The following is a 27,461-nucleotide window of genomic DNA, read 5'->3' on the forward strand; positions in this document are numbered from 1 at the left end:
ACAGAGTTGTATACTCTACCACAGTGCAGAACTACAGTGAGAATTCTATTTTTAGATCATTGCAGTCTTCTTTTCCACTGTTATCTAAATGGGAAAAGGGGATTTTTTTAAATAATATGCACAGTTTTGAGATTCTGAATTACTTGCATTAAGAATTTCATTTTGGTGAAGGCCCAGGATTGAAGAAGATTGTGGCTATTGTATAGATTGCATCAGTTCTTAAGGAACTGGCCATCTCTATCTACATTATTATCACAGCAAGATTTAGATTTTGCATGTGTGCTCACTAAGTTATGTCAGTTTGAAAGGACTTGCAGTATGAACATGAAATGCAAATGTACTTTGTTTTTGTCTCTGCAGTGGGGAGGAAATTCTGTGAGCGTTTGCCTGTCAGAAATCTGAAGATCACCCATTGAGTCACTAAGTCAGGCATCAAGGATATTCCCTTCCAGCATTCCTGCACCTTTACCAATTTGCTGTTTTTTTCTTTCTTTCCCCCTGTTCTTAGACTGAGGTCTTGAACAATAAAACCATAAAACTTAAATAAGATCCATCTCTAAAAACACCTCCCTTCGTCTCTTCTCTGCAGCCTCCAAAAAACGAGCAACAAAATAAGTACACTGAGGGTCAGAGTCCTCTAAGAGGAACTGAACCTTTTGCACCAAAGTTGCTTGAGAAGGTGTGGACCATTTGTTAAAACATGGTATGATCCATTTTAGCCTAAGTTGGTATATGTAAAAACAGAGCAAAAGGATATGTACCAAGGAGTACAATTGGTGCTTTCTAACAACAAAGCAGACCTCAGATTTAATCTGTATGATCAGTTACTTTTGTTAATGAAGTTGCTGGTATCAGTCAAGTTGATTTCTCTATGTCATCCTTGCTGGTAGAAACCAAAATCAAAATTAGCCTCTCCTCTAGATCAGACTCCAAGGCTGTATACAGATGTGCCCACAGAGATGATCTGTGCTTCCCTTCACTCTTCAGAGGGCATAAGAATAGGTTCTGACAACCTCTTCTACTTCACCCCTCCACCAATGCTTCAGGCAGCATCTCTGCTTTTTCTATTATGTATCTTGTTTGCTTATCTGTTCAAAGATTTGCTTGGTTCTTTAAAAAAAAATGGTATGGGGGATTACACTTGAAAAAGTGCTGGGAGGGAGGGGGTTACCGCACTCTGTATTCCCAGCGATGTATTAAGAGTTTGAAAATGTTGTAAAAAACATCGCTTTAAAGGTTTTTTTGGATACCACAGCTTATAAATGTTTGGAAGACGTCTTCACAGCTAAAGGGGCCAAAGTGCGAACAGTATTTTTTATAATGTTTTCAAACTCTTAATACATCGGTGGGAATACATAGAAAGTGCGAACAGTATTTTTTATAACATTTTCAAACTCTTAATACATCGCTGGGAATACAAGTGCGGTAACAGCCGATGTCTCTGACTGACCAAAGGCCAGCCGGTTGACACTGTAGACAGTCTCTTCAACTGCACTCAAGGTTTCCCTGTAATTATGCCCTTTAGAATACAGTGAGTGTTCTTCCACAATGGGGAAGGGATGGTGGATGGCTGCTGTCCCTAATAGAACCACAAGCTGAAATCCTACAAAGCAGTGTGTCTGTATGCAGGGGTTTGACTGTATAGGGTGTTCCTACCACAGCTGAATTTTGACATACACACCCCAAGGTCTATCTGTAGCTATATAAGAAACATCACTTCCAACTGCACCTATGGTCTTTTCATGACACAAGCATCTTCATGACATAAGTTGAGGTCTGCAGCCATTGGGGTGTATACTGGCCAGCTAGGGGGCTGGTCCATATAGTGAAATTCCCTTCCTGCTGTATTCTCAAAAAACTTGGCCAACTACTACAGTCCAGTATGTATTTGTCTGTTCTTAGACAGTGAAGAATGAACAGGACTTCTTATGCTTAAGGTCAGGTTGATTGTCTCATTCATTATGACCTAATATATGACAGCGTATCATCCAACACTTCACAGATGAAAACAGAGACCCACTTGTAACAGCCACATTCCCCTGCCAAAGATTATGTCCTGAACACCCCCACGTGCCACTAGTGCACATTGCTGAAGGTTCTCTGCTGCCTGTAGTATTGATTTGCTCTGCAATAGCCTGTCTTAGTGATTTTAAAGCCAAGAGCGTTTTTGTTTTGGGTTTAAGATAGATCAGACAGACTTAATAGTCACAATAATTTATTAAAAGAAAGGATGCAGGATATAGGCACATATTAATAAGTTTGCCAACAAGCCTAGAGAAAAATGTCCTGTCCCTTTAGCAGAGGCTTAAAGTTTGGAAAAGGTGAAGCTTTTCATAGTAAAGTAAATAACACCCCATTAAGCCTCTATTAAAGGGACAGGACTTTTTCCTCCAGGCAGCTGACTACCCTTCATATCAATTAGATTTGAGTCCAGTAGTGCCTGAGAGACCAACATTTTCAGAGTATGCGCTTTTGAGTGTCAACGTTCCCTTTGTCAGATATGGTATCGGAGGAAGGGGGCCCTGGCTCTCAAAAGCTCATACTCTGAAAATGCTGTTGGTCTCTCGGGTACTACTGGATTCAACTGTAGCTGTTCTACTGCAGATCAACATGGCTATCCTCTGAAATTATCTTCATATCAACGCCTTCCTTCTCTACTGCTAATATTCTATTTTGGTTCCCACTGGGGAAAAGGCAAGATAGAAAGTAAATAAAATAATACTTCCTGGACCTCTTTAGCACCAGCTGTAGTTTGTGGCCACACCTTTTAAACTCCTGAGTCCCACTTGTGTCCTTAGGTTACCCCATGCCTGTGCCTTTAGAATGGAAATGTACTGAACTCTTGGCAATTTAAGCTTTGGTTCTTCTCTCACATAGCTGTGATGAATTAATTACAGAAACTCTTGAGTTAATTTACTTTTTTAAATCATTTTCCTTTTCAATGAGATGATCATTCCCAAGGGGGAAATGACTCACTAGCCCAATATAATATTGAGATCTGAAAAGCAGTATTCTGGATGTTTACTCATCAAAACTAGCAGCCTCCCTGGATTGTATCCAGACTTGGAGTTTAAATATAAAATTTCACTAAACTACAGGTTTTCACCATGAGAAACATTTGTGTAACATCTTATGTATGCATAATAAGACATTCTTTATTACTTCAGTACTGGCTGAAAGATAGTTGTGAGGAGATGAGAGTGGCCCCCAACAATAGAGTTTGGCTACAGCTGGCAAAAAGTCTGGCCAGTTTCTCTTTTTCCCCAAGCAATTCCTTACAGTATTCTCAGACTCAGTTTGGTATGCTATGTGTAGGAGGAAATCTCTTCATTGGCAAAGTTCTCTTGCTGTTTATCACTATAGCACTGGAACTGGCTACCAACAGTAAATAGATGCTGTCATTGGAAAGCAAAGATACCCTTTTAACTATTGTTTTACTTTAATTAAACGTGTTGTCTTGAAAGTTGCCTGTGTGGATGCTGGCAAATTAGTAGGGCAAATGTTCAACATTTAGATAAGCAGGATATCCAGAATGCAAAAGGCACATAATTGTCATTAATTGCCAACAGTGTACAGGAAAACTTCTCAGGTAGCTGCACAAAGTCTGGCCCGCAGAGATTCAGCAGAGATGCATTTTATATTCTTGTGTTACGTTTTATGCTGTTTAACTGCAGAAAATCTGCTTTATGAAGCTGACATTAACAGATAAAGCACAGATGACTGTCCAGTATCCCACCCATCCCCCCAATATTCTATTCTGCTGTGAGTAGTTATTCGTTGAATTCAAACCCATAACACCTATTACAGTTAACAAATAGGAAAATGTTAGTGCCTTAATGAAGTCATAAACCTATATTTGCAGCTGCTCCATTATAAGATTAAATATTATGTATGGGTCATTATTATGGCCCACCTGCTGCAGGAATCATTTTTAATACATGCTGCAGTTGTGCCCCCTGCTGGACGTCTCCCCCTCCTATCACATTACTTCAAGAGACAACAGGAATTTCCTCCAGCTGTGATAATCTGCAGTCTCAGTTACTAAACTCCTGAAGTTGTAAAATTCTCCTGGCGACCGTCAAGTGTTTAATAGCTCAAATCAAATTCTAATGATATTGAGTCATATGCAGTTCAAAAGCTGTAGAACCTTTTGTTTAGACAACATTTCCTACTGCTGCAACAGGGTTACCCCTCTAGAATTATTAATACAAAATCATTAACAACAGCTGTGATCTTCTGAAGAGCCATCAGTGAGAGAATAAGTGTTTTAAGAACACCATGACTGAATGAGTATATTGGTTTACAGCACAAGATTTCTTTATAACTGATGATATCTATATTTGCTAGTGGACCAGAAGTCTAATACATGTATAGACATGGTGACACCACAAAGGACAGAGTTTAGACCATAGCTATAAGTCCATTAAGGCTTCCAAGACCGGACATTGTTCTGAGAGCATCAGTTTCTGGATAATTATATAAGCATTTCTCATTTAAAAAATGTATATAACTAGGGTTACCAACCTTAGAGGAAAGTGTCCTATCCTTTTGTGGTGGAAAGTGTCGTCAGCTTGCAACTGACTTATGATGACCCCATAGGGTTTTCAAGACAAGCAGAGACTAACAGAGTTAGTTTGCTATTGGCTGCCTCTGCATAGCAACCCTAGACTTCCATGGTGGTCTCCCATTCAAGTACTAAACAGGTCCGACCCTGCTTACAACCCGAGATCTGAGGAGATGAGGTTATTCCTAGACCATGCAGGTCAGGGCTTCATCTTTTTAATAGAGGCCTAGAGCTCTTCAAGAACTCAAATGGGAAATTGCTGAACTTCTAACAATGATATGTACCATGTCCCTAAGATCAGCCTCTGTACCAGAGGACTGGAGAATGGCCAAGGTAACACCCATTTATAAAAAGGGTTCCAGGAGGGACCCAGGAAATTACAGGCCAGTTAGCTTAATGTCTGTTCTAGGTAAATTGATGGAAAGCATTATTAAAGATAGGATTGTCAAACATATAGAAGGGCTTTTGCAAATTTAGGTCCTGTCTCACTAACCTTTTACAGTTTTTTTGAAAGCGTCAATAAGCATTTGCCCTTTTCTACCACTTGCTCCACATTCAGCGTTCAGTCAGTGTAGGTGTTCAGTCACGGAGCTCCCAGGCCATTTATGCACGGGAGGTCCTGCCTGGGATTTGCAGAGTTTTGGTGCCTCTGGAAAGCGGAAAATCCCAGGCAAAGCCTACCGTGCCTAAGCGTTCTGCTCCACATCCGGCACTGCGCAAGCGCCGACTTGGGTCCCGACATGCGCAGTGCAGCCTGCGCAGAAGAGCGTTGAATGGATGCTTCTTAGCGGCGGGAGATGCGGCGGGGACGGCGGAATCCAACCACTGAGCGGGGGGGAACCAGGTAATGCCTCTCACCGCCCTTCTCGCGTCTCCAGGACCCCGGGGTGTTCTGGGGGCTGAAGATCTGCAGCCGGCCAATGGGCTCTGAGACGGACGCGAAGAACCGCTGCGTCAGCTTTCCCTTTCCCTAAGGGGGACGCTGGGCGGCTTCAGCTGAGTAGAGGCGCGGACGCAGACCGAGGCGGTGTTTCTGAGCATGCGCAACGTGTTTCCCGTCGTCCTTGTGTAATTTCACCCCTGTGGATTTTCTAGCTGGGAGGGGTTCGGTGGGCTTTGCAGGAGACTAAAGCCCCGCCTGCCGTCCCTCCTTTTAAAAGAACAGCTCCTAGGGAAAGGGTTGCCAACCTCCAGGTCATAACCAGGAAAAAAAAGAGAGGCTCTGTGCTGTATGTCATGTTACAAAGAACAAAACCAGCACAAGTATCAAATGCAATCGCCTATATTAAGTGCAGAGAGACTGAAAGACAAACAATACAATATTTACAACAAGGAAGTTCCACAGAAGAGCAGCGGGAGAAAATAAATCTTCTCCAGCTGCTCTTCTCTGGAACTTTCTAAGTAGAAATCATACCTACCTGGATGCTTTGAACCTTGAAAAGAAGGAAATAAATAGGATAAGGTTATTACATATATTGTTCATTGCTAGATATTTGTTGTTAGTCTGCACTTGTTGTAAATATTTTATTGTTTGTCTTTCAGTCTCTCTGCACTTAATATATGTGATTGCATTTTATACTTGTGCTGGTTTTGTTCTTTATAACCTCCAGGTAATAGCAGAAGAGCTCCTGCTATTGCAACTGATCTCCAGCCGATAGAGATGAGTTCACCTGGAGAAAATGGCCACTTTGGCCATTGGACTCTATGGCATTGAAGTCCCTCCCCTCTCCAAACCCCGCCCTCCTCAGGCTCCGCCCCAAAAACCTCCCACCAGTGGCGAAGAGGGACCTGGCAACCCTAGCTAGAGACCACCTCCTCACGTCACCCTGGCTGCCTGGTCCAACCGGCTATACCCATTTTGATAATCATGTTGAAGGTACTTATGGGTTGTCCATTATTTTCTCTCATGGTCTCGGTTTCTCTGGGCCTGGTAGAAACCTGTAACAACCCTTTCCCCCACTTTATTCCATAACACAATTTCATGAGTTATGAAATCAACATTCTTTTATTTCAGTAATGTTATAGATACCCCATAACATAGTAATGGGCTTGCAGTCTAGGCTAGGTTCTTCTGGCCTTTACCTTTACCAATTGGCCTTTACCTGGGCACTGTTTTGGTAGGTTGATTTTGAGGTAATAAAATTCCTGGGCCTTCCTAGAACTTAAGCATCAATTGCAAATATAGTTTGTGTTGTGCCTGACACATGTTTTGTGCTGAGATTAGGTCCTGAACCCTAGCTTGAACAGAAACTGTTTTGAAATCTGTGGGACTGAATTGATCTGAAAAATTGACTTCCATTAGTGGAACTGCTATGTATGAAAAGGGGCACTTTTCCTCCAATGTGAAGTAAGATGTTTAAAGGGCATTTGGTGACTCACCTGTGAATATGTTTTTCTTCTGTAGAGAAGTTAGCCACATTGACACCATGCCTGTTGCTACAGTATGGCTCTTGTCCCTGTCAGTTACATCCATTAACTTTCCTGATTTTTGTAAGTTTCTTATACCGGAACAATAAACTTATTAACAAAAACCATGTTCACTCCTTTAGAACATAGTTTCTCAGATATGCCTACAATGGGCTTCTTTGTGCAGCCACCAAGGCATAAAGACTTGGGACAAATGGGAAGGAAATGCTATGGTAGTTTGAAAGAAAGTGGGGAAAACCAGAAGCAAATATAACCAGCCCACCTCATATTCTTCAGCTTTTACTCTTTTTTTAGGTTATTATTATTGAGCAGGCAATGTGAGACAATTCAAAATTTAAAAAACAAAATCATAAAAGAAACTGTATTTAAAGTTATCAATAATAAACAAGCCATTGGCATAAAAACAGAATAAAACAATATCCAGCATGCTAAAACAAAGTCCATGAAACAGTCCTCAAGCTAGACACAGAACCAGCTTTAAAAGATGGAACCTCACAAGTTAAAGCTCGGGTAAAAAGAGATGGTTTGTCCTGGTGCCTAAGGCTGCAATACTAAAAATGCTTTCCTGGGAGTAAGCCCTGTAGGACAGGTGCCAAGCAAGCTTCAAGGTGGAGGGTGTTCTAAAGGCTTATGAAATCAGATTTGAGACCACGTTGCTGCTACTGTTACTAAAACGGTATCTGAAAGGCTTCCTTACTTGAGTCAGGTATTTTTTCTTTTAAAATAAAGCTGTGCTCAACAAAGTCTTGATAATTAGAGCTGTTATTTTCAGATTGTTCCTTTGTCTTCTGAGGTTGCTGGTGGATAAAGATGGGCATCGGTCAGTTGCTTTCTCTCTGACTGCATCATGGCTTGCGTGGCTTATCCCAGCACAAGTGAGTCCCCCTTTTTGGCAGAAAGACATGCTCGTCTCATACTGGCCCAGATCAATAAGATGAGATGTGGACAGCACTTCTGTGATGTGCAGCTCCAGGTTGGTGATGAAGAATTTAAGGTCCATCGACTTGTCCTGGCTGCAAGCAGCCCTTACTTTGCCGCTCTGTTTGCTGGAGGGATGAAAGAGTCTTCAAAGGATGTTGTGCAGATCCTGGGAGTGGATGCTGACATCTTTCAGATTCTGTTGGACTTTATTTACACAGGTAGACTAATTTGTAAAACATTCTCTCTTGTTATACTTTGTGGCAGTGTCTCAGCAGCCCAAGTTTTCCTCTGTCCAAATGTTTTAGTTCACTGGATACTTAATACTAACTATTTTATAGGCAATCCCATATGTTAGGATGTCTTCAGTGGTAAACATATGAGTTACCCATCTCCACAGCAATTGGAGACCAACTGTTGTTTCTCCCCATCTGTCTCTTGTGTGGGAACAGTTGTGGGTGGTGTTAAGGATGAAGACTTAGCAGTAACTTCCAGTTGTATGTTTATCTGTGGGGCTCTTATCAGAGTAACCCTGCTTTATCTTATTTCCTTGTTAAAATAATGCAAGAAGCCATTGTAGGTTCAGATAACGTAGCATTCCTTCTCCTGTGGAGCAGATAACAGGCCTGTTTCTTACAAAAAGCAAATACTGTATTACAGAGTGCAAGTGGGGTCTCACATGACATTAAAGAGTCTCTTATGTCTAGAAAGCAAGCCTGCTTGGGAGAAAGCTTCTCTTTGCATGCCTTTTTTTTCCCCTATGGGCAGAGAATTCTGTGTGGATAAGAGATTGATTTGCCTAGTTAGTTAGTTAATTATTTTAATGGTTACTGATTGCCCTTTAAGATATTAGTAACATAACAGTCATGCCACATAAGATGTTACAGTTTTTGTGGGAAAGCCATAAGCTAAGGGGCTAACAAGATTTTATATCGCCTGAAAAATGGTCTCCTTTATGTGTTCAGGCATCGTCAGCATTGGAGAGAGTAATGTCCAGGAGCTGATTGTGGCTGCAGACATGTTCCAGCTCACTGAAGTGGTGGACCTTTGCTGTGAATTTCTAAAGGGACAGATTGACCCCACAAACTGCATTGGACTCTTCCAATTCTCTGAGCAAATTGCCTGTCATGACCTGATGGAATTCACGGAGAATTACATCCATGCCCACTTCCTGGACATCCAGAATGGAGAGGAATTCCTGGCACTAACAAAAGACCAGCTTGTCAAGGTCTTACGAAGTGAGGAGCTGAGCATAGAAGATGAATACCAGGTTTTCATAGCAGCAATGCAATGGATCTTGAAGGATCTGGGGAGAAGAAAGAAACATGTGGTAGAAGTGCTAGATACAGTTAGATTTCCTTTGCTACCTCCACAAAGACTCTTGAAGTACATAGAAGGTAATTGAGAGTTAGGGATATGCAAATCTGAATATTGTGTACTTTCAAATAATGATTTCAGTGGGCTGGGGTAACTCTACATAGAATTGCAATGTTATTGACCTAGCTGGAGGCTCTGGGGATTGAGTTCTGTGAATGGTAGCTGCTACAATAAAGGGGTGCTCCTTCAAAGTAGTAGCTCTTTGGCCTGTATTGGGCCCTGCCAAACACAGGGCCCTGATAATCGTGTCCCTTACTTGGAGGTTTGAAGCACTGAGAAGGGCTAGGCTCTGTTAAAAATAGTCTACAGCTTCATGTGGAACATGGTAGCATTTTGTTTCTCATCGGCAGGCCATGTGGAAGAAACCTAATGTACTAGCAGCCTGGACAAGAATTAGGGATTTCTACAAGATGTGGTGGGCATGAATATATGTGTAACTTGGTCTGTGAATGTTGATAAATGACAAACATGGCTTATGCATTAAGGGGTCAGTCTCTGGTTTGGCCTAAGGCCTCTGTATTATTCTTGTTAATTGCTTGTTTTTATACATGTTTGTTTGTGCGTTTAAGTGATTTTGTAATGGATTTTATAATGTTAATAATGCTTTTATAATGTTATAATGCTTTTAATTGTTAGCCATCTTGGTGGCCTTTTAGGGCTTAAAGGCAGGGTATAAATTCGGTACATAAACATTTATTTATTTATTATCACAAAGGTATTTCATGATCTATTCAGGTATCTAAAGGTAGGCCTATCTGGGAAATTTCCCTCCTTCCTCTGCAGACTCATCAAAATCTGTGTGGATATTTTTGGGGGAAGAATTGCAGAATTTGAGTCTGTGTAGTGGCTAGAGTATTGGACTAGGTTCTGGGAGACCCACATTCAAATCCTCATTGTACCATGGAAGCTTGCTGGGCGAACTTGGGCCAGCTGGCCACTCTCAGCCTAGCCTACCTCTCAGGGTTAGGAGGAGAACAGTGTAAACTGTTTTGGGTCCGCTTCAGAAAGAAAGGTGGGATATACCGTAAATGAAATAAATAATTGTTGGAGTTCATAAATAATTGTTTGGGAAATTGTATGTATGAACTTTTTTATATTAGTGCTGTTACCTACTTTGAACTTGTGGGTGGGGAAATTTAATTTAATTACTCAAAACTGCACATGTGCACAACTTTTTTTGTAGAGTGCCTGTTACTGATAGTTCAATTCTTCTGCACTCCCCAGGGGTTCCCGATTTCAGTCTTCGAGTGGCTCTTCAAACTCTGTTAAAAGAATATTGTGAAGTGTCTAAGTCTCTCAAAGAGAACAAGGTGAGCAGTTTCCTGCAGCCATCTAAGGCACGTCCTCGAAGGAAAGCCAGGAAGTATCTTTATGCTGTAGGTAAGAATCCAGTCTTCTTGGTTAGCGCTTTGGATTTCTTCAAACCCAAACAACTATATTTATTTATTTTGTTATTTCATTCATAGCTTGCCTTTCTCTCTGAGAATCAAAACAGTTCCCAAAATATAAAAACAGCACAGTCAGGCAGCATATGACATCCAACAAGCAATGCAACAGGACTAGGATTACCAAATTTAAAGATGGTGCATGCACAGACACGCACGCACAAGACCAGTCTTCAGTCATGATATACCATAAACAGTGCAGAAAATGGATTACCAAAGTAGAAGAAAGGCAACCAAAGCAAGATAATACTTACAATCAGTAGTATACCCTTATAAAAGTACTATCCTGAACCATTCCGTTATACGGCAGCCCTGTTTTCTTTATAAAAATGCCCTCCTGACCATTCCTGTTTAACATAGTTTGCGGAATATCAGAAGAAGCACAGGAGCCTTCCTGACCTCAGTGGTAGAGCATCTGCTTGGCATTCAGAAGGTCCCAGGTTCAATCCCTGGCATCTCCAGTTAAGGGACTAGGCAAGTAGGTGATGTGAAAGACCTCTGCCTGAGACCCTGGAGAGCCACTGCTGGTCTGAGAAGACATTACTGACTTTGATGGACCAAGGGTCTGATTCAGTATAAGGCAGCTTCATGTGTTCCTCAAGCAGGCTATTTCACAAGGCACAACAGATAAAATTTGTGTATGGGCTGCTGTTCTTACCCATTTGCCAGGACACACCTTCTGATGACTTTGCTGAGATGACCGAAACTGATATAGTGAGCATAGCAGGAGAGGTGGACCTGCAGATAAGTGGGTCCAAGGTGGAAGGGCTTTGTAGGTGATAACTAGTGTCTTGAGATAAACCCAGTAACTGATCAATAGCCCATGGAGCGACTGGAGAATAAGTATAATATACATTCTCTGCTAAGCTCCCAATAATAACTGAGCTGTGGCATTCTGTTCCAGCTGGAGTTTCCAAGTTGTCTTTAAGGGCAGATGTATGTAAAGTATATTACAGTAGTCTAGCCTTGAGGTTATTGTGCCATGGATCCACATGGCCAGATTGGCAGAGTCAAGGTAAGGTGCCATCTTATGGGCTAAATGAAAATGGAGAACAGTGTGTGTGTTTTTTTGCACTTGCATTATTGTCCAGTATAACCCTTAAGCTCTTAACTGAATCGGTGACTGTCAATTGAACCCCATCAAATATGGGGAGCATGATGTCCTTCAAGACCTCAGCCTTCCCAACCAGCATCACTTTTGCCTTGTCCTGATTCACTTTCAGTTTAGCCATTTAACTGGTCAGGCACTTCCTCAATCTGGATAAAGAAATGTAGAGGTGGGTGTTGTCAGCATGTTGATAGCAGCCTACTTCAAAACCATGAAGGATTTCTCCTAAGGGCTTTACATAGAAATTAAATAGTGTGGGGGATAAGACTGAGCTTTGTGGAATCCTACAGGACAAGTCCCACACTGATGACAGTTGGTCTCCAACAGCAATCCTCTAAGACAAATCCATAAGGAACAATTTAAGGCCATTCAAATCACATCCCTTGATACCTACTTCTGCCTTCGAATGCCTGCGCAAGATGGCATGTTCCACAGTATCAAAGGCTGCCAGTAAATCCAGTAAGCAACACAGAGGTGGAGTATATGTGTACATTCAAACGAAGATCATCAAGCTAAAGCCACAAGAAATGTTGAATAGAACTCTGGGGGGCATTTATACTATCTCTGCTTCTTGAATAGGTGGATATACTCGTCTGCAGGGGGGCCGCTGGAGTGACAGCAGAGCCCTTAGTTGTGTGGAGCGTTTTGACACTTTCAGTCAGTACTGGACTACCGTGTCTTCCTTGCACCAGGCTCGCAGTGGGCTGGGAGTTGTTGTGGTAGGAGGAATGGTCTACGCTATAGGAGGTAAGAGTGAAAAATCCCTTGGGGGGGCATGACAATATATGATTCTTTAACATGTGTTCATCAGCCTTTTCATTGAATGGAGGAACTCAGCCACAGACTGATGGCAATGTTGTGTCTAAAACTAGAGTATTTCAAAGATGCAGTGATGTCTAGAGTTTGGCAAACAGAACATCTGTGAGCAGTCGGGGCTGCTAGGGTGAGGGGACTCTGAGACAGGACACCCCAGCACCATGCAGGCACAAGCCCATTGTCTTGTGGAGGGATGTGTGTTTGCTTGCAAACATTCATAGACAAGCACAGTTGATCACTTTCCCAACTGGGGTGTGGCTCAGTGGTAGAGCATCTGCTCGGCATGCAGAAGGTCCCAGGTTCAACCCCCGGCATCTCCAGTTAAAGGTACTAGACAAGCAGGTGATGTGAAAGACCTCAGCCTGAGACCCTGGAGAGCCGCTGCGGGTCTGAGTAGACAATACTGACTTTGATGGACCAAGGGTCTGATTCAGTATAAGGTGGCTTCATGTGTAACTTCACATCTCGTCATCCAGAATAATAATAAGAAAAAAAGAGGCCAGTGCCTTTTTCAGCTTTACTCAGTGTCCTGTTCTTCATTACTGGCTTTAGAAGATCTCCATTTCTGGAGGAGGGCTGTGAAATGTCTTGTTCCTTTCATAGTGGTGGTGAGAAGAGGAAGAAGAAACTTGCACCATGTGTTTTCACCCTCCTGAAGTCAGTATATCTTTACATTTGTCTGTCTTATACATGTGTGTGTTCACAGACATATATATAACTATGAAACTTGCCAGAACTTTCTGTTTGACCAGACAGATGTTGGTGCTTCAAAGTATTTTCTTGTTCCCCAGTTACGTTGGTGCTAAAACTTGATCAATTGTTGATATCCCGTAATCATTTCCAGCAGGTTTTGTATGGTTTCCTTTTCTTTATCACTTGGTACATCAGGCCCCCTCAAAAGTGTTTCTTTCATGGTCTGCATCCAGAAATGGAGCTGTGCTTTATCTCAGCTGCCCTGGCTGAGGATGTGGTAAAATTTCTGTCAGCTGTGAGAACTACATTTTGTATGCAGTGGGGGGAAATGCAGAGAAGTTTAAAGGGTTTTATTTGTAGCTTGTTTTTCTGGCCTTCTGAAGTTTACGAACCCAGAAATTTTGTACATTCTATTAGTTTGTAATACGTTCTTTACAAAACACATCCACCTCCAGGAAGACCCTCTTGATGCATCTCTTGTTGGACCATAACATTTACAAGGCAAAAACTTCTTAAATTTTATTTATAAATCAAATGATAACTACTGGGCTTGAGTTGCAGTTGAAAGAACTGCAACAATTATATTTTCTGCTTGCAGGGTTTGCATTTATCAGTAATTTTGTGATATTCAGACATGCTTGGCATTCATTTCTTGTAATGTCCATATTCCAAATATTGTTTGAAGTTTGTGCCTCACTGAGCAGTGAGAAGAAACTAGTTGGCTGGGTTTTTTTAACTTCTTGTCATGTCTAGCTACTTTTATTGCCACGGCTCTCTGAATTCCATGCACCATAAATGCACAAGTGTATTTATTTATTTTACTTTATTTATATCCCACCTTTCTCTCCAGTGGGGACCCAGAGTGACTTACATTGTTCTCCTCTCCTCCATTTTATCCTCACAACAACCCTGTGAGGTAGGTTAGGCTGAGAGTGTGTGAATGGCCCAAAGTCACCCAACAAGCTTCCATGGCACAAGTGGGGAATTGAACTGGGGTTTCCCAGATCCTAATCCGATGCTTTAACCACTACACCATGCTGGTTCTCATCCAGTGGCTGGTCCATATAGTCACAGAGATAGAAAACATTAAAGGGCATCTAGTCCAACCCTTAGAGGAAAGCCTTCCATGTCCACCCAGCAGATCTGGCTCAAATAACATCAGACCATAGTGTGCCATAAGCAGAGCAAGCTGGTGTTATAGGACAGATGGTAGAGCAAAGAAATATAAACATTGGATTCTAGGGCCCTTAGCTTTCTCATTAAAAAAAAAAAAGAATTAAAGTCTCCACCCCTTGTTATTGCAGAAATGAGTTTGCCAGGAAGTTTCCTGCCCTTTCCCATGACTCCTAGTACCATCATCCTATCATGACTGTGTCTTCTGCATCCTTTCTCTTTTTCCTTTTACCGCTTAGCCATTTGGTTCTTTCTGATGTTCTGAATTCTGCACAAGTGGAACTATCTCATATATGTACAAGATGGCACGATGCGCATAATGTATATATATTGGAGGACTTGTATTTCAGACATCACACGTATAGTTGTGCTTTATTGTCACCCTTAGTTTACCTTTAGTAGAAAATTACTGAAACCTGTGAGAGGTTCAGCCTCTTGGCTTGGAGAGAACCTTTATTTAGCCTGACCAACAGAGTGGTAATTTTGTAATTTGTATCAAGCCTTTCAAGTGGATGAACATTGGCTGAGCATGACTGACTTTGATGGACCATGTTGTATTCCTCGTCTGCTGGCTGAGCATGACCTTACTTACATCAGATTCTTTCCTCCTTTGTGTTCTTGTCTCTTTCCTAAGGTGAAAAAGATTCCATGATTTTTGACTGTACCGAACGCTATGACCCTGTTACTAAGCAGTGGGCAACGACAGCTTCCATGAACCATCCTCGCTGTGGATTAGGAGTGTGCGCCTGTTATGGAGCCATTTATGCTTTTGGCAAGTCTATTAATTGATCAGCAAATCCTTAAACCCAGAGTAGTGTTTCATTAGCATTGTGTACCAATGGGAATAGAAATAACACCAGTATATATCAGCAGTAACTAACAATTAGCTTCTCTAGCAAAATATCTTTTTTAGCAAAGATAGACTACAGATGTTTTCCTGCAATAAAACCTCAGAGCTGCTTGGCCAGGAATACATGCTGATAAGGTAGCTGAAAGCAAAGTACTCCCTAACCTGCAATTTGCCTATTCGTTACATGATTAATTAAGGGATTAAGACTATGAAGTGACATTGTTCAGTCCATAAAATTGGATCTGTGGGGAAATTGATGATCTATAAAGCTGGTGGTTCATCTAAGTGACTATTGTGGATGAGCTTTGGGAATCTGTGAGCAATGCACCCTTGTTACCCACTCCCAAAGAACTTTGAATCTTGAGATTCCTATGAACAATGTCTGTAGATAACAAAGGAATTGCCTAGAATATAACTTTGTAGGCAGGGCTGGATAACTTTAACTCTTGCTAAACTCTTGCCTAGTAGAATTAGGTGCATTAAAAAACTGTGCTGTGTTAAACTTCCATGTTGTATTCCTTATCTGCTGGCTTCCTTTGGTTTGCAGGCGGTTGGGTTGGAGCAGAGATTGGCACTTCAATTGAACGTTTTGATCCTGATGATAATAACTGGGAAGTGGTGGGCCACATGGCGGTGCCTCGTTACAATTTCGGATGCTGTGAAATACAAGGTGAGTAGGTTTGACCTTGAGCAATCATCCCAGTGGTAGCATATGTGTAAAGTCCAATTTCTGTTGATTTGTGGGGGGGTTGCCATAATACTTGGAATGTTGTGTTTTGGCAATGGCTTCCTACATTTCTTGGTTGTTTGACGTTAGTTTTGTAAGATTGGTTTTGAACGCAACTGAATGCTCTCTCTTTCCTCCATTTATTCTTTCATCTGGGAATGTTCAACAAAAAGTAATAGAGAGCAGGTGTTACTAAGAAATCATTCATTTTCTTCTTATATGAACCCTTTCCACAGTTGTGGTTAGGAGATCCTAGCAAGTCCTTTCCTACATCTTAGTCCCTCACCAACAAGTTGTATAGCACATATCACAGTTTCCCTCTAGCCATATTTTTCTTCATACTGTACCTTCTATATCCCTATATATTCCTACTGTGCTCTGTGCCATTCAATTGTACCTACTCCTTGTAACAAATAAACACTTTTTACAAATAGGTTGAGGACTTTAAATTATCTATGAAGGCAGTGATGAGTCTGTACAGCTAAGTAAGGTACTGCGTCTCTAGCTAACCAGTGCAACGGGATGATTGAGATTAAGGTGATGTCACCTCTTGGGGGAGTGGCTCAAAGTGGGTCAGGTGACTTTTGTGCAAGATTTGCACTGCAGGCGAGATGAAGAAGAATACAAAGAATTAAAAAGGCCATTGAATCGTATCTGAGCTGAACTTAAATAAAAAGATCAGCAAGTTCTCAAAATATTGGGGAGGTGGGAGGAAGTTGCTCATTGCTATTTAGTTGTTTGTTTTTGTATCTTATTTATACCCTGTCTTTCTCACTGAGACTGAAGGCGGATTATAAAGAGAGAGAGAAATGTAATCGTACAACGTAAAATATCCAGTGAATAATGCTTTAGGACTAGGAATACAAATTCAAAGATAATGTGAGCAACCATGGCCATAAACGGTATCTAGCAGAAGCTCAGGATAATTACACAACTATTCCACACATCAGTCGTAATAGCATTGACTGCACTGTCAGGTACAAGTATTTTTCCAGGCTCAAAAAAAGCTTAGAGTGCTCAGAAAGCCTGGTATCCTCCCAGAGTGCTGTCTTGAAAGACAGTATGCAAACAGCAAATGAATCCTAATGCAGGAAGTCCGTTCACTTCAATGTATAAGCAGTCCCATTCATGAAAGCCACTGAAATTCTCTGAAGTAACTGGGCCGTGGATTGCATCCTTAGCATGGCCTGTTTCCTGTAAGCCCCCTTCGTAGCCAGCGTCCAGGTTGCATGGATTTAATAGAAACTGTTTGGTTCCAGGTTTAATTTATGTTGTTGGAGGCATTGGCAATGAAGGAATAGAACTGTGTTCTGTGGAAGTCTATGATCCAATATCTAAGCGCTGGTCTGCACTCCCTCCAATGGGTACCAGAAGGGCATATTTGGGTGTGGCTGCTCTGAACGACTGTATTTATGCCATTGGAGGATGGAATGAGGCACAAGATGCGCTCCCAACTGTCGAGAAATACTCCTTTGAAGAGGTAGTGTTGAATTCCCAGATTATAATCTATTCGTTTGCATATTCTCTTGCTCAAGTAGAGTTTGTTTGTAAACCTACTGCCTTCCCACTCCAGTACATGCATTTCAAACAGGAGAAGGGTCTACATAAGTCTTGACACTCGGACATGTCTAGACCTCTTCAGTGGAATGGAGGTGGTGAGAGGTGACTTGAGCATTCTTGTGACTGTAGGCATTAATATCAGCCTCTTTTTCTCCTTTCTGTTGGTCCAGTGGTTTTTGTTAGGACCATGTGTAAGGCTGCTGCTAGACAGGCAGGCAAATTATGGCTGGGCCTCTGGAAGCTTTTCCTCTGGCCCTCAGGTGTCAAGATTGTTGGCCTGCTACCTGCAGCAGCATCTAGCAAACTGATGCCCTCCAAAAGTGGTTCAACAGCCGATGGCTGAGGGCTGTTTAGAGCTCAGAGTGGCAGAAAGGACCACACCTGAGTCTGTTTCTGTTTTTTTAAAACTTTTTTTTAATTTAAACATACATATTTTGCACTCCATCTTAATCTTTTACTGTGGAATAACGGGGTCATTATTTTTATATTTGGTCACAAATGTTGATTAGCCGCCCCACCCCATTTCACCCTTAAGAATGTAATGGCCAACTTGGCACAGCCCTTTTTATGGAACATCTTTTATCAACTAGTTTCATATTAAGTAGTGTTAGAATGACTTTTCTGAAGGAGAATATATTGCATAGATAGCAGTTTTTTAAAATATCTGTTCCTTTTTTGGGTGTTTTTTTTTTAATTATCAGGAGAAATGGGTGGAAGTTGCTTCGATGAAGGCTCCAAGAGCCGGCGTGTGCGTCGCAGCTGTAAATGGCCTACTGTATGCCACAGGAGGCAGGACTGCCAGCTATGATTCTGCTGCCCCAGTAACTTCAGATTCTGTCGAGGTTTATAATCCACATATGGATGCTTGGACTGAAATCGCTAACATGATCACCAGCCGTTGTGAGGGAGGTGTGGCAGTGCTTTGAAGAAGACAATCCTTGCCGCAAAAAAAACCTCAACAGGGATCTGAGAGTGAACATTAAGTGCTCTGTGAGGAGGATTTTGGCACTAAGAAAGAAGAATATGTCTGGAGATGGAGGAGGGAGAGACTTCAGTCATGCTCACTCCAGTGACCACAGTCCCTACTGGACACTTAAGGTTTCTCTGTGGAGCATGAGATAATTCCTGGGTCATTATAAAGCCATAGAAATGTTTGATGATGCTTGGATTTGACACCTGTTAAATAACCTCCTGTTCTTCATAGACTAGGGCCCAGTTGGTATGACTAGGGTTTTACAATGTTTGAAGTGCAGCAGTTAATGATAATATAACCATGTCATTCCTTAATGGGAGATCCTAAGCAATGGGGTTTTATTATCCTCAAGAAAAGGTTAGATAATTTCTTTGTGACTAGGCTTCTGCCTTCTGTTACATCCTTGGAGAAGATGGACAAGACAAGAGGAGGTCTTGCTTGAAAAGTAACTTTTTTGGGAATTTTCTGTAGTTCCTTAGTTTTAAAATTCAAGCTTTAAAATTCAAGTTTTTAAATTGTTTCCATCTGTTTCCAACAGGTAGCTTCCCTGTCACATCCCTTATTTACCCATCAAGATTCATCGTGATTCTTTCTAAACTTTTAATACCAAAATACAATAACTTGCTTTCATGTGAGAAGCAAGAATTTATTACCATCTTTTTGTTTCTGTGTTGCAAATTTAAAGACTTGTAAAATCCCATAATTTGTTACAACATCTGCTACTATAAAATTGTTCTGCCTTCATTCATCCTCACTGATTGTGTCCACTTAAACTTTCAGAGGATCCATGTCACTCCACATACACACTGAAGCTGAAAGATCATCTTGAAAAAAGAATTGGATATATACAGAAGGTTAAATAATAGCATGAATTTGTTTGGGTAGTGAACATGAGAAGTAAGTTGGACAGGAGAGAGAAGTAGCAGTATAAAGAGTGATTTCTTGACTTAAAGAATATGGGCTTAAGCTATGCACATCATACCCTAGAAGCCTTTTGCCTCTTCATGGTGGCCCATGTAAAAGGAGGATGAGTCTGTCTGGAAGCATCATTATTTACGGCTAACATGCCACAGATGAGTTGCTTTACAGAAGCATGTTAGCACAGAGCAATACATACAAATAGTAGATCTGTGGGCAGATGACAGATGCACCCAGTCCTAGGCAGAGTTATACCCTTCTCAGCCCATTGACTCCCCTGGTTTTAGGAGGGTATGACTCTGCTTCGGATGGCCCTAGAAGTGGCTTAGGTATGCAAGTCTCATATCTTAATCCAGCCATTTATGAGCATTTCTGTGTAAGAGTTTTAAACATACTGTTGTTGTCTCCAGCTTTTTAAGTACTTGCTCAGTTTTTTCACCCTCAGAGAACTTTTTAGAAGACCATATTATTTTTTACCATTCTAGCCTTTTTACTTTGAAGGCCAGTGGATTTCACTGGTACTTGTTTTCAAGCTAAGTGTAGTATTTGTCTTTTGAGGATGGCAATTTTTTCTTTTAAAAAAGTAGGAAAAGCACAGTCCTCCTTGCACAATATTGGTATGTAGGTTGAACTGCTGAAAGGGTGAGACTCTTAGGAATGTGTATTGATTCACTTAGAAGGGATATTTATCACAAGCCCAGCACAATGGAAAGCCTTCATTGTGGTGCACATGCAGCCTAGATCAGCAGTATTAACTGAGGTCTGGATGCTGAATGTAATAAGTCCACCATGTAACTGTCATTATGGGATTGTAGCTGGTGAGAATCCATACACAAATATATATGCTGTAGAGAGCCAGCTTAGTATAGTGGTTAAGAGTGACGGACTCTAATATGGAGAACCAGGTTTGATTCCCCACTCCTACCTGCTGGATGACCTTGGGTTAATCACAATTCTCTCAGAACTCTCTTGGCCCCACCTACCTCATGAGGTTCCTATTGTGGGGGGGCAGGAAGGTGATTGTAAGCCACTTTGAGACTTCTTACAGTAAAGTGGGGTATAAAAACCAACTCCTTCTTCTGCTTCTTCATTTACTGTAGCTGTAAGAGAGCCAGCGTGGTGTAGTGGTTAAGAGTGGTGGACTCTAATCTGGAGAACCGGATTTGATCCCCCACTCCTCCACATGAGCGGCGGAGGCTAATCTGGTGAACCAGGTTGGTTTCCTCATTCCTGCACATGAAGCCAGCTGGGTGACCTTGGGCTGGTCACAGCTCTCTTAGAGCTCTCTCAGCCCCACCAACCTCACAGGGTATCTGTTGTGGGAAAGGGAAGGTGATTGTAAGCTGGTTTGATCCTCCCTTAAGTGGTAGAGAAAGTCAGCATATAAAAACCAACTCTTCTTCTTCTGATGTGAATCATTTTGACTTCTCCATGAACATGTTTATAAGCAAGCTTTAAACTGCATTCACCACCCACTCACCGTTGGTAGGAATGGATATTAGGTAGGGTTTGCCTTTCCACATTAATGGAAATCAGTGCGATTTAATCCAACCTAAGGACTTTCAGCTTACAAATGAAATATTATGTTCCTGGAATCAATTCACATGGGTTTTTAAATGGTAAAGAACACAAGATTCTTAATAATTAATCTGTGTAGAAAAAGAAGCACACATACAAATTTTATCTTTAAAAAAATGGAACAAGTGACAATTAAATAGCTTGTAGAATGTGCACTGCATTTAGCCCACCTTGCTGTTCAACATCCCTTACATATTACTACAACACAAAACATATGCAGTATTCATCAAATGGAGTATTTACTGGTGCTCTTTCAATATTCATTGTGCATTAGAGCAGCATTTTACGGTTTGAGAAAGTGGGCAGAAAAAACAAGCTTAAGCAAATCACACTTCTGGAATAACATGCAAAGAGTTACTCGTGTATCTTTTCATACAGTAAGAGAAGAGTTCTCTCTCACAGCAGAAGCTCACTCATCTCTTGTTTTTTTATGCATGGCTGTTTCACTCGCTGCCACCCCTCCGACGACTTTGGGTCTTTGTTTTGATTATGCATGCTGTTTCCGACCATCAGAGGTCACTTCACTTCCCCACGTTTTGAGGGATCTGTTTTATCTTGAATTTGAAAATGCGGGCAAAATGCGGGGAAATGCAGGAGGAGAGCGAGGTGACCTCTGAAGGTTGGAAACAGCATGCATAATCAAAACAAAGACGCGAAGTCGTCAGTGACGGTGAGTGAAACAGCCATGCATAAAAGACCCCTGTGAGCAGATAATACATAAATGCTTTGTAAGTTTCAGCAGGAACATGGCAAACCTGTGGCTCCCTTGTAATGCTCCTGCTCAGTTTCCCAATCTTTGAGTACAGCTCACAGAGAATGAAACCATTATTTTCTTCCTCTGTCACAGAATTTTTCATACAAGGAGTAGCAGTATGCTCTTACACAGCCTTGAAAACATTCTTTAGGAAAGAAGCTGATGTCTCAGGATACGGCATTTTCTGTTAGTTTATTTTCAGTCTTCCACTTTATTTGTGGCATGACCTAAATGCTTCTCTGGGCAAATGTTTACAATAAATAACGTAGCAACCAGAGAACATACAGCCACTATTGTTACAAGTGCCCTCAAGGCTTTAAACCAACTGGGATAAGTGGGAAGGAGGGCAAGATCATAATGCAGGGCTATCCCTAGTCCCATGATAACCATGATTCCGGCATGAAATATGTAATCTTTGCAAAGCAAAGCTATCCAGGCTAGTAGTGAAGGAACAATACTATTCGCTAAATTAATCCAATCAGGTTTGGCAGGGCTGCCTTCTGGAAGAGCAAATCCCCACCTGATCCCACCTAAGAAGGACAAAATAGAGGCACCATATGCTGTCTGGGCAAATACCAACTCTGGGTAAGAGGTCTCCTGGATAGCCATTAGCAATGGTACTGAAACAAATGGAATTAATCCTGCAAAACTCAAGTACAGGGCAGGCTTTGGAGCGTCCTTGAGTGATTTCATGTCATATCGCAACAAGTCCAGCTCTCGGGGTTCAGGTTCTGGAGGTTTCTTTTTCTTCCAGTTGCAGCAAGAGGAATGGAAGCCCTGGGCCTTAGTTAAGCCAGGAGATGTATGCCTGAACAGCTGTGATTTTGGCAGGCCAGTAAGAACGCACTGCAAAGGAACAAAAGAGCAGGCAGCCCTACTCCTGGGTTTCAGTAATATTTGAAGGTATGCCATCTGCAATGAAAATTGCAAAAATGCATTAGTTGATATTCAAAGCTGTGATGATTTAAAGGATTGGTTACTTTACATGGTCTTGGATGTGATCACTTTGATTTGGACAGTCTAAGATGGACAAGCAACCTTTTATAGCCAAAGAGTCAAGCTCAGGTTCAAATTTATTGCATATGGCTAAAGGCCTTACAAAAGTTAATCTAAAAACACAATAAGTCAAAGAGTCAAACGACATCAAAATTCAGAAGCAGAGATCAATAAAAGAGCCCGTATAAGAAAGTCCATTTCATAGAAACCTATAAACCTTTACTGATATGCTGATTAATAATTAGGGTTGCCAGGTCCCTCTTTGCCACTGGCAAGAGGTTTTTGAGGCAGAGCCTGAGGAGGGCAGGGTTTGGGGTGGGACTTCAGTACCATAGAGTCCAGTTACCAAAGTGGCCATTTTCTCCAGGTGAACTGTTCTCTATTGGCTGGAGATCAGTTGTAATAGGCAATCTCCAGCTAGTACCTGGAGGTTGGTAACCCTAATAATCATATTTTTTTGCCCCTGAAACACTGGTTGATGCAAGTCCTTTATTAGGAAGTAGCACACACAGAGGAGCATCTTGCACAATCATTTTAGTGTACTAGCATGAATCTGTATGTGGTTTGTACTTGGATTGCTAGCATCTCTATAATTTTCCTTTCTATAAAGCATCTCTAGGAGTCTCTTTGGTCTCATAAAAATCTTTGCTTGCTATTCCCTTCACATACTGATTATTCTAGCATCCCACCCACCCCTCCAATATATCATAATGTAAAGTTTTCATTTTTTTTTTTTAAGAGCTACATTTGACTCTGGACCCATAGGTTGCAGGCCACTGGTCTAGGAGGCTGATTTGTGCATCAGCAGTGGTTGCTTGACACTGTTTACATTATAAGACAGTAATGCTGAGACAGGGACTCCTGCACTATTAATTTAATGGATTATAACTTCCAATTTGCTCATACATGTCAGTATTAGAGAGGCATAGTTACAGGATGAATTGCCACAGCAAATAGTCGGCCAAGGGTTTTTGCTGCAATCCTTGCAATATCTGGTAATGAGCACAAGCCCACCTTAGGATTTATAACTTCCACTGTTATGCATTCAGGGAACCCCAAAATAGTTCAAAGGAATGAAGCCTGTATTCTATGTTTGGGTAGCAATTTTTCAAAAACATCATTTATACCCTGCTCTTTCCCATGGTTCCTAGTGGTCTCCCATCCAAGAAATTTTAAGAAGAGGTTAGATGGCCATCTGTCAGCAATGCTGATTCTATGACTGTAATCAGATGATGAGAGGGAGCGCATCTTGGCCATCTTCTGGGCATGGAGTAGGGGTGTGGGGTGTGTGTGTGGGGGGGGGAGGTAGTTGTGAATTTCCTGCGTTGTGCAGGGGGCTGGACCAGTTGATCCTGGTAGTCCCTTCCAACTCTATGATTCTATAATTCTAAATGGATCAGGTCCACATCTGTTGTAGCTACAGCAGCAGGTGCTCCCAGGCCATTCATCGTGACCTGGCCACAGTGATCCATGCTGTGATCACATCCAAGTTAGATTACTTTAATACATTCTGTGTGGAGCTGCCTTTGAAATGGTTCAGAAACTTAAATTGGTCCAAAATTGAACTAGATAAATAAGTGCAGCAGCTAGGCTACTGTCAAGAGTTGCTTACAGGGATTGTATCACCCCTGTACTGAAAGATCTGCACTGCTTACCCATCTGTTTCTCAGCTCAATTCAAAGTATTGGTTCTTTAAGGCCCTAAATGGCTTGGGACCAGGCTACTTGAAGGACCATCTCCTCCCATACTATCCAACCCACCAGTTAAGATCTGTCTCTCAAGTCCTGCTCTCTGTGCCCTCACTTGTAGAGATGAGGTGGATGGAGACTACAGATAGGGAATTATCCGTGGTGGCACCTTGCCTTTGGAATGCCCTCCCCCTTGAGGCTCGTCTGCCACCTACTTTTATGCTGCTAGTGTTTCATTACTGTGGTTTTTAAATTGTAAGCCACTTTGAGCAGTACTCTGAAGAGATTTCATAGAAATATTCTAAATAAATAGGAGGGATACATTTGGTTCTGTAACAGTCATCCCTATAGAGGAAGATAAAGTGTTTTTAGAGCAAACTAGTGATGAATGGCAAATGAAAATTCTGTCTGCTATAATGTAGTTGTTCCAATTGTGTGGGAAGACAAGATTTTCAAGCAGTGGACACGGGTTAGTCAGTTCTCATATATTCAGTGATATTGAGGCATGGGAATGCCTTGTGATGCCAGTGATCTTCAGCGGAAGCAGCTTTCACATAGCAGCAAGCACAAAAAATAATTGCAGCTAGATGCCATCCACTGACCTTCCTTGCAATGAAAGAATCATCCCTGAACAGAAGTGTTTTCACTGACAAAGATCTCAGAAACATTAGTCAAGCAAAGTCTTTAGAAGCAATGACACAAATCCTTTTTTTAAAAAAATGGCTATGTTGTTTACTAGTGCCTTTCCATTAGGAATTTTAACTAATACTTTAGATGTCCTTTTAGGCTGGCTCTGTGTCCAATGTACTACAAATCACAGTTAGATTCTACTCCCAATATCAACCCATTGTGACCCAGGAACTTAAATATATAACAAAACATTTGTGTCCTAAAGCATCCAGTTGGCTCTAATGTGGCCTGACAGTGCAGTTCCTATGTCAAAAAGCAACCAAACCTGGTCTAAAAAAAGGGAGGGGTCACATTCAGCTAAAAGTTGGTAGGATTGCAGGCTGTACTGTAAACCTGTTTTGTCTCAGAAACGTTTGCCTTGATAATTGGTTTCCTGGGCAATATAGTGGCCCAGCTGGTCCTTACAGAGGTCTCCATCCTGGTCAATGTCAAATGCCACCCGGGGTGGGAGGGAAACACTTGAGGCAGTAACGAAGCTTTTCTTCCATCATTCTCATTTACAATTTCCACCTTCTAGTTTTGCCAGACTGCAGAACATCATCATTAACAATACACTGACATATGCCATCCTCTTCTAGCATTGAGTAACATGTATTATTGAACCAATAATCTACCAGCCATTTATATTTTCATTTTCCATCATTTGTGCACCAATTACCACAATGAAGAGGGAACAAAACTGGTCAAAACAAAACTGTACTTTGCTGTGCTTCAATACATTACCTGAAGGGAATAAAGTCAGATTTACTTCTCTACACTGTCGAAAATACTTATGAGATTTAAATTCCAGTCCTGTTGTTTGAGCTGAAAGGACAATCATGTACACCATCCTCAGCTCTTTGGAGGAAGGGTGGGATAAAAATGTAGTGCATAGCTACAGCTCCTGCAGTGTGTGAGAAACCATTGTGCAAAGTGTGTGTGTATGGAAATATTTTGAATGTGGCAAAAATTGTACTACACAGAAATTAAACATCAATTGTGAAAGGTGGTGGCTTTTGCTTTGCAAGTAATCAGACTTTCTGTATAGAAACAAAAGATATTCTTCAAAATGAAACTTTAGAAGAACTTTACCTTGGAAGGACCTTGGAAATAATATCGTTTGAGAAGGTGAAACATTTTCAAAGACACTGAAAGATGGGGAAAAGGTTACATTAATATGCATTTATGGATTATATCTCCTAAAATAAAAAAACTTAGGTAAGAGTAAAATCCACTGTGCTGGTGAGTTATACAGATGCAATCTTCCTCCAGTTCCAGCTCAAGCAGAGGGGGCTCCAAAAATATCCCAGCCATATACTTTGGCAACCCAGCTAAGGTGAGGTCTGGACATTTGGCTGCTTGTGCTGGGATGGGATAATGCCAGGGTAGAGGGGCTGTGGACTATGATTTAGATCTACTTTTGCCACCTTTCTTTAAAACAAGTTTTAAAACATGTTTTAAAGAGGCACAAGTTTCCCCAATAAAGCATTCAAAACCAAATGTTGCAAAATAAAGTTAACAGGACTAGTAACTATAACCCAGCAAGAGGAAAGCTCAGATTTTAATTATTACATAATGCCAAATTTGTATTCCTCAAAATTGCACCAGTGTTTAATCATTTAATAAACTGATCTTGTGTATCGTTTTAAAATCCTTTACAAATATGTTTTCCGGCATTCAGAAAACAAAAGAGTGAATATCCTTGCTATGTAGATTGCTCAGCTGCCCTTAATGCATTGTAATGTAGTCAGGGGCAGCTAAATCCAAGCATTTAGGAGGCACCCCTAACTGTACAGGATCCAACTGCTACTTTCAGGGCTTCCAAAACGTTCACAGCCCAAATATATCACATTTGCAAACAACTGCTTATGTTTTAAGTAATCCTAGCCTGTTTTCAGTCGCTACAGAGAAAGTTTGCTCTCCCCTTTCTTTAAAGCAGTGGTTCCCAACCTTTTTTTGACCAGGGACCACTAGGACTTTTTAGTTCAGTGCAGGGACCCCAAGGTGCAAAATAAAAATTCTGAGAATTTGAAAATAAACTTTAATCATAACTGTTAGTTAAACATTAAACTTAGAATAAGATTTGAATATATATTTTTATAATAGAGAACTTTTAATTGAAAATATTAATTTATTAAGGGTTTATAACTTTCTTTCGCGGACCTTAATTTAGTTCTCGCGGACTCCTGGGGGTCCACGGACCCCTGGTTGGGAACCAGTGCTTTAA

At 41.3% G+C, this 27,461-nt stretch overlaps 3 protein-coding genes across 6 annotated transcripts in view; 1 reads left to right on the plus strand and 2 right to left on the minus strand.

The window, feature by feature from the left end:
- MAST2 (microtubule associated serine/threonine kinase 2) overlaps positions 1 to 27,461 on the minus strand; it is a 383,088-nt gene that overhangs the window by 236,865 nt on the left and 118,762 nt on the right. The window lies entirely within an intron of this gene.
- Positions 7,741 to 18,599, plus strand: IPP (intracisternal A particle-promoted polypeptide). The gene is made up of 8 exons (XM_056844047.1): positions 7,741 to 8,130; positions 8,875 to 9,306; positions 10,511 to 10,666; positions 12,419 to 12,586; positions 15,156 to 15,293; positions 15,919 to 16,041; positions 17,358 to 17,578; positions 18,360 to 18,599. The coding sequence occupies exons 1-8, from the start codon at positions 7,839 to 7,841 to the stop codon at positions 18,582 to 18,584; spliced, it is 1,755 nt and encodes a 584-aa protein (XP_056700025.1). The 5' UTR covers positions 7,741 to 7,838; the 3' UTR covers positions 18,585 to 18,599.
- TMEM69 (transmembrane protein 69) lies at positions 22,058 to 26,373 on the minus strand. The gene is made up of 2 exons (XM_056844052.1): positions 26,327 to 26,373; positions 22,058 to 22,793 (listed from the first exon to the last, which is right to left on the minus strand). Exons 1-2 carry the CDS (start codon positions 26,369 to 26,371, stop codon positions 22,080 to 22,082), a joined length of 759 nt encoding a protein of 252 aa, XP_056700030.1. The 5' UTR covers positions 26,372 to 26,373; the 3' UTR covers positions 22,058 to 22,079.

The sequence above is a fragment of the Euleptes europaea genome, chromosome 2 (assembly GCF_029931775.1).
Source record: "Euleptes europaea isolate rEulEur1 chromosome 2, rEulEur1.hap1, whole genome shotgun sequence".
Taxonomy (NCBI): Eukaryota; Metazoa; Chordata; class Lepidosauria; order Squamata; family Sphaerodactylidae; genus Euleptes; species Euleptes europaea.

Excerpts from the sequence above, each read along its gene's own strand:
- IPP (XM_056844047.1), top strand. The coding sequence starts at position 7,839 with ATGGCTTGCGTGGCTTATCCCAGCACAAGTGAGTCCCCCTTTTTGGCA. Across the intron at positions 8,131-8,874 it reads GTTGGACTTTATTTACACAG|GCATCGTCAGCATTGGAGAG; the intron begins GTAGACTAATTT and ends TTATGTGTTCAG. Across the intron at positions 10,667-12,418 it reads GAAGTATCTTTATGCTGTAG|GTGGATATACTCGTCTGCAG; the intron begins GTAAGAATCCAG and ends CTTCTTGAATAG.
- TMEM69 (XM_056844052.1), bottom strand. The coding sequence starts at position 26,371 with ATGTTTCACCTTCTCAAACGATATTATTTCCAAGGTCCTTCCAAG. Across the intron at positions 22,794-26,326 it reads ATTTCCAAGGTCCTTCCAAG|ATGGCATACCTTCAAATATT; the intron begins GTAAAGTTCTTC and ends TTTTCATTGCAG.